Source organism: Bufo bufo, chromosome 3 (genome assembly GCF_905171765.1).
Source record: "Bufo bufo chromosome 3, aBufBuf1.1, whole genome shotgun sequence".
Lineage (NCBI taxonomy): Eukaryota > Metazoa > Chordata > Amphibia > Anura > Bufonidae > Bufo > Bufo bufo.
The window spans coordinates 98,504,681-98,519,882 of NC_053391.1; the positions used below are offsets into that span (position 1 = coordinate 98,504,681).

The 15,202-nt window shown below is 44.4% G+C and overlaps 1 protein-coding gene across 2 annotated transcripts in view; it reads left to right on the plus strand.

Moving 5' to 3' along the window:
- The window catches only part of TMIGD1 (transmembrane and immunoglobulin domain containing 1), a 34,815-nt gene extending 19,931 nt beyond the window's left edge, over positions 1–14,884 (plus strand). For both annotated transcript variants that reach the window (XM_040421785.1, XM_040421786.1), the window contains exons 5-6: positions 5,699–5,802; positions 14,020–14,884. In XM_040421785.1, the coding sequence (XP_040277719.1) occupies positions 5,699–5,802; positions 14,020–14,052 (137 nt within the window). In that variant the 3' untranslated portion in view covers positions 14,053–14,884. The remainder of the gene's footprint in view (positions 1–5,698; positions 5,803–14,019) is intronic.
- Positions 14,885–15,202: the final 318 nt, after the last annotated feature.

Sequence of the window (15,202 nt, forward strand, 5' to 3'; positions counted from 1 at the left end):
CCCAAACTTCCAATAAAATGTTGCTTTTCACAGGAGAAAAAACACCCCACAATTTGTTATGCATTTTTTTCATGAACAGTGCAACACTCTATATGTGGTTATAAACTGCTGTATGGGCCCATGGCAGAGCTCAGAAGGAATGGAATGTTATTTGGTTTTTGATGGCAGATTTTCCTGGCATGGTTTTCAGGTACCATATAGCATTTAAAAAGACCCTGAGGGTACTCCTACAGTGGAAACCCCCCAAAAAGTGACCACATTTTGTAAACTACACTTCTCAAGGAACTTTTTATTGATCAGCAGAATTGTACAGTTGAATTTGACGACATACATTGTAATTCACAAATATCTCAAGTTTACAAATGCAAATAAAGGTAAAGCGTCTGACACCATTTTTAGGAGACATTGTTATCATTCTCTCTGATATAAAGAGTGAAAGTCAGACCTCTATCACTGAGTTTAGTTTTGCCGTACGGAATATAAACAAACCAAAAAGATGTGTAAACACCAAAATAATAAATAAGAGATAAAAAAGATGAGAAATAGGGAAGGATCAGATAGGGGAAGAGGGGAGGGGTCCATTTGGCCAGCTATACTCCACTAGATAGCCATACGGATCTGTGACAAGGACAGGGTGGAAGCTCAGATTATTGCTCCTCTTTGACTGCCTCAGTATTCCATAAGTGACAGGATGTAGTGAGAATTCTAGCTCAACAAGTGTTTCATAGAATTTAGAAAACACAAAAATGTTGCTTTTGCCGCATATTTTTCAATTCCACAAGAGGTAACAGGAGAAAAAGCACATCGCCATTTGGTACTCATTTTCTTTTGAGTACGGCAGCACCCAATATGTGGCTGTAAACTGCTGTATTGGCACACTACATGGTACAGAAGGGAAGGAGCGCCATTCGGCTTTTGAAGGGCAGATTTTGCTGGAATGGGTTTTGAGCAAGATGTCACATTTGCAGTACAGTTAAAAACTCTAAAAAGTTACCACATTTTGGAAACTAAACCCTTCAAGAAATTCACCTAGGGGTATAGTGATTGGCTTGACCCCACAGGCGTTTCATAGAATTTTTTAAGCTTGGGAAATGAAATTTATAAATTACATTTTATTTCAATTATATGTAGTTTTAGCTTCAAATGTTTCATTTTGATTAAGTGGTATTAGGAGAAAAAGCAGTATGACAACACCACCTATGTGGTCATCAACTGCTGTTTGCGCACACTGCACGGATCAGTTTTCACTGACACAATAAGGTGCAATTGAAAATGGATCTGTCCCCCATTGACTTTCAATGTAAGTCAGGACGGATCCGTTTTGACTTAGACTTTTTTTTTTAAAGAATAACGCAAACGGATTCGTTCTGATTGGATACAAGTGTTTGCATTATCGGTGTGGATCCGTCTGCACCGAACACAGGTGTGAAAGTAGCCTAAGAAGAGAAAGATCACCATGTACAGTTGAGTCCTACTTGGTGAATTCTACAGCACTGGCCGATAACAGCAGAGGCTTTGAGGTTAAATAAAAAATAAACCCCAAAGAAGTAACCGTATCAAAATTTTGTTATCGTGACAACGCTACGCCGATCAGATCGGCGTAGGGTTGTTTTCGATACCAAAATTTTGATTCGCTTTCGTCACCATAAAAAAGTATTGCGATACTCAATACCGGGCAAAAAAAAAAACACCAAAAAAAGCCGCGTGCATTTCGCATTTTATGAAAGTTCGGCCCATAATAGAACAGTCCTATCCTATTTTTTGGGGTGACAAGGTGACTAAAAAATGGCGAATGCTCACCGCATAGGAGATATTTTTTAATAATTTAATAGTTTGGACTTCTCAGACGCAGCGCTATGTAATATGTTTATTTATTTATTGTTTATATATTTTATATGTAAAATTGGGAAAGCGGGGATTTAAACTTAATATTTTAGGGTACTTTCACACTAGCGTTTTTCTTTTCCGGCATAGAGTTCCGTCACAGGGGCTCTATACCGGAAAATAACTGATCAGGCATATCCCCATGCATTCTGAATGGAGAGTAATCCGTTCAGGATGCATCAGGATGTCTTCAGTTCAGTCATTTTGACTGATCAGGCAAAAGATAAAACTGTAGCATGCTACGGTTTATCTCAGGCGAAAAAAACTGAAGACTTGCCTGAATGCCGGATCCGGCATTTTTCCCCATAGGAATGTATTAGTGCCGGTTCCGGCATTCAAAATAACGGAATGCAGGATCCGTCCTGTAAAAAGATACAGGACGGATCCGTCTGTCCGCATGACAAGCAGAGAGACTGATTCGTTCTTGCAATGCATTTGTGAGATGGATCCGCATCCGGATGCGTCTCACAAATGCTTTCAGTCACATCCAGATCGGCGGATCCGGCAGGCAGTTCCGAAGTTGGAACTGCCCGCCGGATCACACTGCTGCAAGTGTGAAAGTAGCCTTAGTGTTTGTGTTTTTTTTTTTTTTTTTTTTACTTACTATTAGCCGCCTTAGGGGCTGGAACCCTTGTCCTATTCACCTTTAGGCCCCTTTCACATGGGCGAGATTTCTGCGCGGGTGCAATGCGGGAGGTGAACAGATTGCACCCGCACTGAATCCGGACCCATTCATTTCTATGGGGCTGTGCACATGAGCGGTGATTTTCACGCATCACTTGTGCGTTGCGTGAAAATCGCAGCATGTTCTATGTTTCTTTTTTCACGCAACGCAGGCCCCATAGAAGTTAATGGGGCTGTGTGAAAATCGCAAGCATCCGCAAGCAAGTGCGGATGCAGTGCGATTTTCACTCATGGTTGCTAGGATGAAAGTCTATTCACTGTATTATTTTCCCTTATAACATGTTATAAGGGAAAATAATAGCATTCTTTAATACAGAATGCTTAGTAGGTCAATATAATAAACATTATATACACCCCAGTATAATAAACATTGGTGGCGCAGTGCGCCCCCCCCAACACCCCAGTATAATAAACATTGGTGGCGCAGTGCGCCCCCCCAACGCCCCAGTATAATAAACATTGGTGGCGCAGTGCGCCCTCTCCAAACGCCCCAGTATAATAAACATTGGTGGCGCAGTGCGCCCCCCCCAACACCCCAGTATAATAAACATTGGTGGCGCAGTGGGCAGTGCCAATGAGGGTTAAAAAAATGTAAAAAAAATTAACTCACCTCCTCCAATTGATTGCGTAGCAGCCGGTCTCCTGTTCTTTCTTCAGGACCTGTCAAAGGACCTGTGGTGACATCACTGTGCTCATCACATGGTACATCACATGATCGATCACCATGGTAATGGACCATGTGATGAGCTCAGTGACATCACCAGAGGTCCTGAAGAAAGAACCCTCATTGGCACTGCCCACTGCGTCACCAATGTTTATTATACTGGGGTGTTGGGAGGGGAGGGGCGCACTGCGCCACCAATGTTTATTATACTGGGGTGTTGGGGGGGGGCGCACTGCGCCACCAATGAAGATAACTGACCTGTTAATACAAATACAGGAGGCGGGTGCTGGAATCAAATAGCCGGCACCCGACCTCTATGACAGGGAGCTGCGATCCGCTGCAGTTAACCCCTCAGGTACCGCACCTGAAGGGTTAAGTGCAGCGGATCGCAGCTCCCTGTCATAGAGGTTGGGTGCCGGCTATTTGATTCCAGCACCCGCCTCCTGTATTTGTATTAACAGGTCAGTTATCTTCATTGGTGGCGCAGTGGCCACAGCCCCTCCCCTCCTCCTCCGGTCTCTCTTCTTATTTGCGGCGGCGGCAGCACAGGGGGGAGGGAGAGAACCCCCGCAAAATGACCCCATTTTAAAATTGCCCCTTATGGTATTAATGGGTGGAGTGAGAATTTTGATGCCACTGGTAGTTTGCAGAAATGAATGCAAAGTGGACTGTGCAAAATTAAAATTGCAGGTTTTCCATAGATTTTCCATTTCAGTGCCAATAAGCTGTGCCCAACAGGTGCCATCTGAGACTCACACCATGCTTCTTAGGCCCCTTGCAGACGAGCGTTCCTCCCGCAGGGAGTCCGCAACGCAGCTCCCGGCCTAACCTCCTAGCTGCCGGGGGTCACATAGTGACCAGTGTTAACAGTGTTATCCAGTACATTCCAGAACTATAAGGGTTATGTAGTATCATAAATCAATATAATTCTATGTGAATCCCGTCAGTGCTGGGCGGTCAGGCCGGGTTCTGCGATACGGACTCGCTGCGGGAGGAACGCTCGTCTGCAGGGGGCCTTAGATTGGGCTTGGCCTCATAGGCTTCTTCATAGGCAGGCCCCAAGGTCTTTGTAAGTGAGACCCCCCCCTTCCGTAAACTGCTTAGTTATGACATTGAACGCCGCATCTAAGAGGTTAAACCGCTGGCATCGGAGTATTCACTGATGCTGGTAGTTATAGCAGGTACCTGGTTATCCTGATCGAGCAAGCATAAATCCTTTGCCGGCCCGAGCAGTGCACTTTATTAAAGACTATGGACACCTTTGGGGAAATTTTAGTTTACAATTGCATTTTATTCGTTTTGAGCTAAAAATAATTTTTTCAATTGGTTTTAATAAAATCTTCAGCAATTTTTGTGATACATGTGGTTAAAAATCAATCTATTTGCAGACTGTCCCTCCTGAGTTCCATCAGCTGACTGCTCATGTGAAGCCTTATCTCTGCTCTCCTGACCCCATAAACACTTAATATAACTAAGCTCTTACCAAACTTAAAGGAATATGGCTTAAATGAGTGTTTATGATTTCATGAGCTCCTATCGGGATCTCCATGACGTAGTCACAGGGTGTTGATTGCATACCACCCAACCTTTTGGATGGTCAAAGAGGGACATTGTGTGAAAGATCCAATCACCAATCCAGTAGTAAAACATAAAAACTATTTAAATTTGCTATTGCTGTAGTATTGTCACTGACCTGCAGAATAAAATTGTAATGTTTAGCGCACAGTGAATTGCGTTTTTTTTCCATTTCCACCCCACAAACAATTTTTGTTACAGTTTCTAAATATATTCTACTAACCATTAAATTGTTCCATTAAAAGGTACAACTCGAGCTGCGAAAAAACAAGCCCTCATATGGCTATGTTGATGGAAAAATAACAAAACAGTTATGAGTTTTTGAAGGTGGGAGGGAAAAATAAAAACTTTTTTGCTTAGTCCGTAAAGGGGCTGTGCAGCCAGTACATTTTGGTGACCTATCCTCAGGACACATTTATCTAAAGTTGTAGAATGCACTACATTTTTGGTTGTTGAGATCTGCACACCTCTTGGAGGTGGGTGCTCATAGAGTGATAAGTGCCATGGTGTTCCATAGATTTTCTCCTACATGTAGAATGCACTATGGACCTGAGGGAACTCTGTGCGGTGCCTTTATGGCATGCAATGAAGGTTTGGCATGAGCACATTGCAGAATATGGACACCGTAATACAGATTCCTTCCAGGCAGATCAGTAACATCACTGTACTAAGAACCCTAATTCTGTCCCTGCCGTTTTGACTAAGACAGCATTCCTCCATTAGATTGTAGTTCGGCGGGTTCCCTAGGTAAGTGATTTATATATTGTTTCAAACCTTCCATAATAATTTCCGTAGTAATAATTTTTCATTTGATTTTTCTTGGTTACTGTCCGCAGATAATTTTGCACTGTGGTCAAAATAAAATGTTATATGTGGTGTCTCTTTTTACAGATCGAAAGGAGGAACTTCCTGTAGAGGCAATCGCAGCAGCTGTGGTGGTTGGGGCCCTTATAATCGCCTTCGCAATTTTTGCACGGAGAGATAAAATATTTAGAGTAAGTCTTGAACTACTTTAAAAGAAATAGAATTTATCATAGATATATATATATATATATATATACAAACTTTAAAGCGAACATGTTACCATGAAATATAGTATGACTCTGCAGGCTGCATGTTATAGAGCAGGAGGAGGTTCTGCGGCCCAGTAAAAAAAAAAATAGAACATGTCCTATTCTTGTTCGTATCACAGACAAGGGTAGGACTGCTCTATTGAGTGCCGGACATTCCATGTTTTAAAGATCCGCAATTTGCGGACTGCAAAACGGACACGGTTGTGCGCATGACGCAGGTATTGGCTATTGCACTTGATTCCAAGCCCACACCCCACTCCCGCTATGTCCCAGAAATAATGACACGGACACCAGGTTGGATTGAATCGGCCACAGCAGCCGCTTTATTATTAAATATTTAAATTTCCCTCCCCAAAAAAACTGTACAACTAACCCATATGCAACGGCATATGATAATACACCCACCAAACATATGTATAACATTAAAAGCAGAGGAAAAGAACCCGCGCTGACTTGTTTGCTGCCTGCAAAGAAATGGGTATTGTCGCACTAGATAAAGTGGGTTATAACATATAGTGTGTAATACCTATATAAATGTTGCCGCAATAGACAGAGTGTATACTGGCACTCGATTTTTACTCCTTTTGTGATAACATACTTCTCTATCTTAATATATCTGGAGTTTCTATCTGGAGGGTAAATGGCAAAGTAAAAACTGTTTTACATGCGATTTAATATGAAAGCAGTTCTACATGCGATCTGTTGAGGGAGCAGGTGCTCAACACTTACTATTGTGCGTATAGTCCAGTACGTCTGCTGTTGTAATATGAATGTCCGCTATCGGCAGTGGTCCTCTTGTTGTCCTCGTTTCCTGAGGAAGGAATACGCTTATTCCGAAACGCATCGGAGGAATTGTGGACCCTAGAGGCTTCCGTAGCTTCGGGTGTGACGTCACACTACAGATTTCCAGGACGACGATCCAAACACGACTGCCCTGTGCGCGCGCAAGCTACCGGCCGGAGCTGCGCACGCACCACGAGGCAGGCTGAAGACAGGACCATACCAGACAACAAGAGGACCACTGCCGATAGCGGACATTCATATTACAACAGCAGACGTACTGGACTATACGCACAATAGTAAGTGTTGAGCACCTGCTCCCTCAACAGATCGCATGTAGAACTGCTTTCATATTAAATCGCATGTAAAACGATTTTTACTTTGCCATTTACCCTCCAGATAGAAACTCCAGATATATTAAGATAGAGAAGTATGTTATCACAAAAGGAGTAAAAATCGAGTGCCAGTATACACTCTGTCTATTGCGGCAACATTTATATAGGTATTACACACTATATGTTATGACCCACTTTATCTAGTGCGACAATACCCATTTCTTTGCAGGCAGCGCGGGTTCTTTTCCTCTGCTTTTAATATTAGGTCTCCTCCTACTCTGTGTTTTTTCTGGCAATTAACCTTACAGTAGAACCCTGCAGCGACGGGGCCTACGCATATTCCAATTGTGTGGGCTCATCCCCCCCCCCCCCCCCAATACAGACGGCAGCGCGAGTGTCTATTTTCTGTTTTTTATATGTATAACATTTATTAACCCCTCCTGTCATGGTGGAGAGTGTGGGAAAACCCCACCGTACAATGTCAGGGAAAAAAGGAATGCCACCAGGTCTAAAACCAAGGATAAGGGAAGCAGACCACCTCCTAATGCCACCCTCATCCTATCCCTGACCTCCTAACTGTATGAGCCGGCCTTGATGGTAGGGGGGCTCATACTCCGGAACCTGAGACCTTGTGACCCTCACGATCCCTGGTAGTAAGGTCAGGGTCAGAGACAGCCTGTTCTTCTAAGACACGGAAGAGCAGGAGTCTCTGCAGGCCTAACAGCAAGGAGAGGAGCAGACAGTAAGCAGCGGACAAACTTGACAGGTAAGTGTCCTGTGGCAGATTAACAACACTCATGTCCGTCTTTGACTGTCTAATTCTAAACTACAACCTATCAGGATAAAGATCGACTTCCTCCAGCAACAAACCACCCGGTCTCTGGACACTACCGCTAACTAATTCCCCCAAAAGCAACACTGCAAAAAAGGTCAACGAAAAAGCTAGCTTGAGCAAAGAAACCTCAAAATCCGACCTGCAAACAGTCTCCACCTGCTTGCCAAAATGTAACAACAGGGCGAATGATACCGGTCGCCTATCATTTTCACCTCCCCTTTGGCGTCTCCAACCCTTTAAAGCCTGAGCTACCAAAAAGAATTTAGTGACATCAGGCAAACCACGTAAGAGAAAGCCAAAAGCTAAACCTGCCACCCCTCTGTTCAATTTCGCTACTGACCATCCCTCGTCCTTGCAATGCCCCAGAAACAACAGCATAAGAGCCTCCAAATCACCTTCCACGCTGTCGTGCTACACCAATTTTTCCAACAAATCCAAGCCCTAGCATAGGCGTCCTACGTATTCTGGGCCAACGACGACCGGATCAGCCCTGCTACTGTTCCTCCAGAAGATCCCAAAGAAAAAAGTTGGACAGGACAGAGGGACCTCTTCCGCCTCTGGCGCCAGCAGCCGAAATCGCTCCCACTGGAAAACGAGAAAGTGCATCAGCTATACAATTTTGGACCCCTGGAACATGAACTGCCACCACCCAAGCATTCAGCGACAAACACTCCAGGACCAAACGTTGCAATAACTGCACAGCTTGGGGTGACGATGCCGACAATTAATTAATCGCCTGTACCACTCCCAGATTATCGCAGTGGAAATGCACTTTTTGGTTACAAGATCTTTCTCCCAAAGGAAAACTGCCACCATGATGGGAAAGAGGTCGAGCAAAGCTAGGTTGCGGACCCAACCCCGTGAAAACCACCCCTCCGGCCATCTCTCTGCGCACCACTGCCGTTGACAGTATACCCCAAACTCCGTCCCCTCTGCCGCATCTGAGAATACTTCAAAATCGAAACAATCCACCGCCTTACTCAAAACTAGTGACCGCCCATTGTAGGAGGCCAAAAAGGAACCCTATACTTGAAAGTCAGCTTGCAATTTCCTTTTCCAACTGTACATAGTGGTGAGGTGCTGTAACAACAGGGTGCACCCTGGTCCTGTGCCGCCATTTTCACCAGCAGGGGGAGTGCTGGTGATGACCCAGCCTCTGTTGGAGTCCCGCCGTGCACATGGATTCCTCCCACAACGGAACGAGCAAGCAGGAGGCTGCAGCTCGGCTGCTCGACGTGAAGGGTCCCTGGAGGGGCTCTTGACCCGGCGTCGGACTCTGAGGACGTGCTCTGGACTGAGGCGCGCCGATGCCCGTGACCGCTGTGGCCGGTGCGTCTCTGACTGCATGTACCCATCCCCTCCATTTTCCACATAGAGCAGGCCCTGAAGCTGGGCCTGTAACCATTCCGGTCCCTGCACATCTGCCTTCTCGTGCATCTGGCGAATCAGCGCATCTATGTCAGCCATTCTAAGGTGAGCTGCCTGCACTTCACTGTGCTCTCTGTCTGGCTAACTTATTTTCCAAAATGGACCCTGTCCCCCCTCCTGCCATCCTATTTAAGACTCCCTTGGCACTCCACCCCTCCCTTTAAACACACCAATCCCTGCCTAACCTATCTCGCTGACGCCTCTCCTCATCATGCTGGCCTCCACCCAGGCTGCGCCCTCTAGTCCGGCCACACTTGAGGCCTTATACAGGATCATTTCCCACAAAATAACAGATCTGCTCTGCTCCTCCTGCTCTATAATATGCTGCCTGCAGATTACACTGCATTTTCTTGGCGACAGGTTCCATTTAAGCACAGACAAAACCAGATGCTCTTATGTAAAGCAGAACAGGAATTGCAGCAAGGTAAGTGTCCTCCTTCAGACACCTGCAGCATAATCTTCCGGCGGCGGTGGGTTTTCAACAGGTGGTGAAATGTGTTATATGGATTGACATACTCGCTATACTCCATTCTGAAGGAGCGACTTCTGGGAATTATCATCACATATGGAACTAGGAGAGCACATTAGAGTGGGGTTACTTCTAAAATCCAGTTAATTAACCTCTTTGATCTGAGTAGATATCAGCCCGGATCAAATGTACTGGTGAAGTAAAGGAATATTCTCTATGGCTGGAAATGACACGCTTCCCATTCTTTAGAAGATCTGTACATTTCTCATGTCAGATAAGTTGTATGCTGCTCTAACATGTGACTTCTAATATACAGAGGATCGCCCCATTCCTGCAATTATCTGCTGTGGCCTACCAGGACTCCACAAGATGGTGTCATGTCTTGGAGACACATTTCACACCTCCAGATCAGTCACTTATTTGACATTTTTTTCTCGGTTGTTTCAGATTAAACAGGACGACTATAGCATTAGATCAGCTCTCAGAGAAAATACATGTGCAGCAATAAATGATATCTGCAGACCTCATTGTCCTAATTTATACCCTGATCGTATAGGGAGCAAAGTGAAATGTATCCAACTTTAGGTCCCATGCCGTATTAGGTTATGTTCACATACATCAGATGTAAAGGATTACAGATACAGTCCTGATCAAAAGTTTAAGACCACTTGAAAAATGGCAAAAAATCATATTTTACATTGTTGGATCTTAACAAGGTTCCAAGTAGAGCTTCAACATGCAACAAGAAGAAATGAGAGTGAGACAAAACATTTTTTGAGCATTCAATTAATTGAAAATAACAATTAAACTGAAACAGGCTGTTTTTTAGCTGATCAAAATTTTAGGACCACATGCCTTTAAAAGGCCAAATCTTTGCAAAGATGTGGATTCATTGTCATTTTCTGTCAGGTAGTCACACGTTGTGATGGCAAAGGCAAAAAAACTCCCTTTTTGAACGTGGTCGGGTTGTTGAACTGCATAAGCAGGATCTCTCACAGCGCGCCATCGCTGCTGAGGTGGGACGCAGTAAGACAGTCATTTGGAATTTCTTAAATGATCCTGAGGGTTATGGAACAAAAAAGTCAAGTGGAAGACCCAAAAAAATTTCATCAGCACTGAGCCGGAGGATCCAATTGGCTGTCCGTCAAGACACTGGACGATCCTCGACCCAAATTAAGGCCCTTACTGGTGCTGACTGCAGCCCCATAACCATCAGACGGCATCTGAGACTGAAGGGCTTCAAAAACGTCAAAGACCTCGTCTCCTTGAATGCCACAGAACTGCTCGTTTGGACTTTGCAAGAGAGCACCAAACATGGGACATTCAATAGTGGAAGAAAGTTTTATTCTCTGATGAGAAAAAATTTAACCTTGATGGTCCTGATGGTTTCCAACGTTACTGGCATGACAAGCAGATCCCACCCGAGAGTTTTTCTATGCGCCACAGTGGAGGGGGCGGTGTGGTCCTAAACTTTTGATCAGCTGAAAAACAGCCTGTTTCAGTTTATTTGTTGTTTTCATTAAATTCAATGCTCAAAAAATGTTTTGTCTCACTCCCATTTCTTCTTGTTGCATGTTGAAGCTCTACTTTGAAACCTTGTTAAGATCCAGCCATGCTAAATATGATTTTTTGCTATTTTTCAAGTGGTCCTAAACTTTTGATCAGGACTGTATGATCTCTATCAGATCTGATGATAGCAGTAATCCAGTATCCAAGTATAGACTGGCTGCCCTACTTAAGGTTTATCGTTAGGGTGTGAACTCATTCCTTAGCTCATGATCCTTGTACTCAAGCTCCTCCGTTGGACTTGCTGCATCTTGCTGGGAATGTTATGTGAAGGCTTCTTTCCTACGCGATCATGTGCACTCAAAGGTTCACAGCTAGTGTGACGCATGACATTTAATTATACAGTATAAGTAGAGAGTTGAAAATGGGGTCATGATCTTCCCAGCTGCTTGTACTAGATCTGTGACACCACCAGTATCTTTCCTACATGGGTCAACTCATAACGCTTTACAAACATTACTCTTGCTCGCTGTCCCCAATGGGGCTCACAATTTAAGCTCCCTATCAGTAGGGCTTTGGAGTGTGGGAGGAAACTGGAGAACCCGGAGGAAACCCACACAAACATGGGGAGAACATACAAACTCCATGCAGATGTTGTCCTTGATCGAATTCGAACCCAGCGCTGCACGGCACCAGTGCTAATGACTGAGCCACTTGTGCCCTTTAAATAGGTCACCTTTATTATAGGGCAGCACTCGAGCATTGCATTAGATCTGTTCAAGAGACTGAAGTGGAGAGGAAAAATTGTATGGCAGAGGTGCTCAGCCTGCGGCCCTCCAGCTGTTGCAAAACTACAACTCCCAGCATGCTCTAATAGCTGTAGGCTGTGCAGGCATGCTGGGAATTGTAGTTTTGCAACAGCTGGAGGTCCGCAGGTTGGGCATGCCTTTTCTATGGCAATGAGTCATTTTGGGATACCGTGAGCAGAGTATAAAAATCAGTATAGTCCTTGAGTATGATTATTGGGTTAACGCAGTGCTTTGTAACTGAGGTCCCTCGTTTTTTTATATGCTAATTTCCAAGAGCCCCTGAAATAACCCATAGAGATGATTTACAGAACTTCATAGGCCCCGTTACCAGTATGGCCTACCAGTGCAACAAACCCTGAAACAAAAATGGAGCAACTCACAACTATAAGGAGAAAAGATTAAAGGGGTTGTCCGCTTTTTTTATATTGATGACCTATTCTCAGGATAGTTCACAATATCAGATCGGCGGGGATCCGACTCCTGGCAGCCCCACTGATCAGCTGTTTGAGGAGAAAGCAGTGCTCGCAGTAATTACACCTAAGCCATCTCATTTACTTCAATGGGACAGCTCTGTCCTGTTAAGTGAATAGGTTAGAGCCCTCCCATTGAAATGAATGGGGATGCCATAGCTGTAATTACAACTGCTCACCACTGGGTTGCGACGGCAAGCTGATAAACAGAGAAGAAAATCAGCAGGGGTGCCAGGAGTCGGGCCCCTGACTATCTGATATTGATGGCCTATCTTGAGGACCTTTAAGTAGGTCCCATGGGCCCTGCTTCATTGAGCTTTCCTTTATATACCTTTACATTTCTCTGCTCTTGATGTTGTGACATGCACCTTACTGCAAATTTAAGGGCTGTTTCACACGAGCGAGTCCATTGCGGGAATCGCGCTCCGTGTGCGAGTGTGATCCTCCGCTCTGGACTTGCAGGAGCGCACGGCATTATCATGATTTATAATGCTATGTGTCTCTGCTTGACCTTATTTCTACAGAATCATACTGACAGCTTTAGGTCACTATTATTCTGTGGAAAAAAGGCCACGCAGAGACACATAGCATTATAAATCATGATAATGCCGTGCGTTCCTGCAAGTCCAGGGCGGAGGATCACACTCACACACGGAGCGTGATTCCCGCAATGGACTCGCTCGTGTGAAACAGCCCTAAGGCTGAGTTCACACGAGCGAGTCCGGATAAGGTCCGGATGCGTTGCGGCAAACCCGCGCGAGTAGGTACCCAATTGCAGTCAGTTTTGATTGCGTTCCGTTGTTCAGTTTTTATCGCGCGGGTGCAATGTGTTTTGCACGCGCGTGATAAAAAAACTGACTGTGGTACCCAGACCCGAACCAGGTTTGGGTTCGGTGTTGTGTAGATGTTAATATTTTCCCTTATAACATGGTTATAAGGGAAAATAATAGCATTCTTTAATACAGAATGCTTAGTAGGTGGTCAATTGAGGGTTAAAAAATAATTAACTCACCTTCTCCTCTTGATCGCGTATCTGCCGGTCTCTTCTTACTTCTTTAATCATGAGCTGCCGGCTAAAGGACCTGTGGTGACGCCAGATCACATGGTCCATCACCACGGTGAAAATCACCGCTCATGTGCACAGCCCCATAGAAATGAATGGGTCCAGATTCAGTGCGGGTGCAATGCGTTCACCTCCCGCATTGCACCCGCGCGGAAATCTCGCCCATGTGAACTCAGCCTAACTCTTCCAGCCTTGCAACCTTAAAGATTTTATCCTTCCAACAAAAGGTGTTCTCTTTAGGAAAGCATGGCATTCACCCTAGCTTATACCCTACCACTACCTAGTTGCCTTGCAGATTTCTCCCTCGTGTGTATATGTAATGTTTTACAGTCATTTCAGAACTTATTATAAGCTATTTACCACCATTTGGTGTCTGGAGTCTGGAAACGTCAAAGGGAAATTTTACCTATTCCACCATTGGTAACATCTTGTTTCCATTTGCAGTGCAAGAAGGCAGAAGATGAGACCGCCATGTAGTGATGTATTAGAACAGACTGCTGGATCTTTATCAAGAGAAGCCATTGATTTCTATAAGGACTCCATGTCTGCTTTCATTACTGCAATTCCTTCTTTGCAAGAAACTTTCTTCAGGTTACAGCTGTTCTGCACTTACCCTTTAAACTCCACCCGATGACAGACATTGTAACCTTTCCACTGATGCTCAGGAATTGTTTTATAGCATTTCCTTCTTTGGGGTTGAGGCACAATGGGGCTTTGAACTCATCAGTCAGTATATTACCATCAAACTAATTCTGACTCATGGACATTACAAAACCATCTCCACTCCTGGTGTAATTCATGATTATCGATGTGGCATTGTGAAATTGCAGTGTAATTGCCTAAGATAGTCTATAAAATGCCGCTATATTACTTGCATAGCGTCTTCTGAGTCTGAATTTAAAGAGAACCTGTCACCATTCCTGACATGTCCGTTTTAGTTTCTACTTGCATTCCCCATGAAAAAAATAACTATTCTGGAGCATCTATTCTTATAACTCTCTGTTGTGCTATCCCTTTATTATTACTGCTAGAAATTATAAATGAATTGCAAACAGTCTACAGTGTAGGTCCAGATGGGTGTTACCAGTTGGGGATGTGCCCCTGCAGAGTTTGACACTGTCCAATCAGTGCTGCCAGTGTCAGACTGTGCAGGTACACATCTCCAACTGGTAAAAACCCATCTGGACCCTCATTGCAAACTGCTAGCAATTCACTTGTTACTTCTAGGAGGAATAATAAAGGATTGGCACATACGAGTCGTAAGAGCAGGTGCTCCAGAATTGTTATTACATGTTAAAGGCAAGTAGTTACTAAAAGTGACAAATCAGGAGAGGTAACAGGTCCTCTTTAAAATGCGGATTGGATAATACGGTCGTGTGCATGAGGCCTTACCCACATTTAAACAAGAACATTCTGCGCAGACCAGGGAACGGTCCATGATGTTAAAATGGGAGTAGCAGAGGACTGCTTAGTCACTGACCATTCTGCAGTGGGTTTCCTGTAGTCGTGGCATGTAGAGTTATAAAGCAATTCCAGTGACTAGAAGGCTTCAGTCCACGCAAAGTAGTTTTTCTAAATGTTTAATGTATATAGGGGTTTTCCAGGATTAGTGCTTTCTTCCACTCAC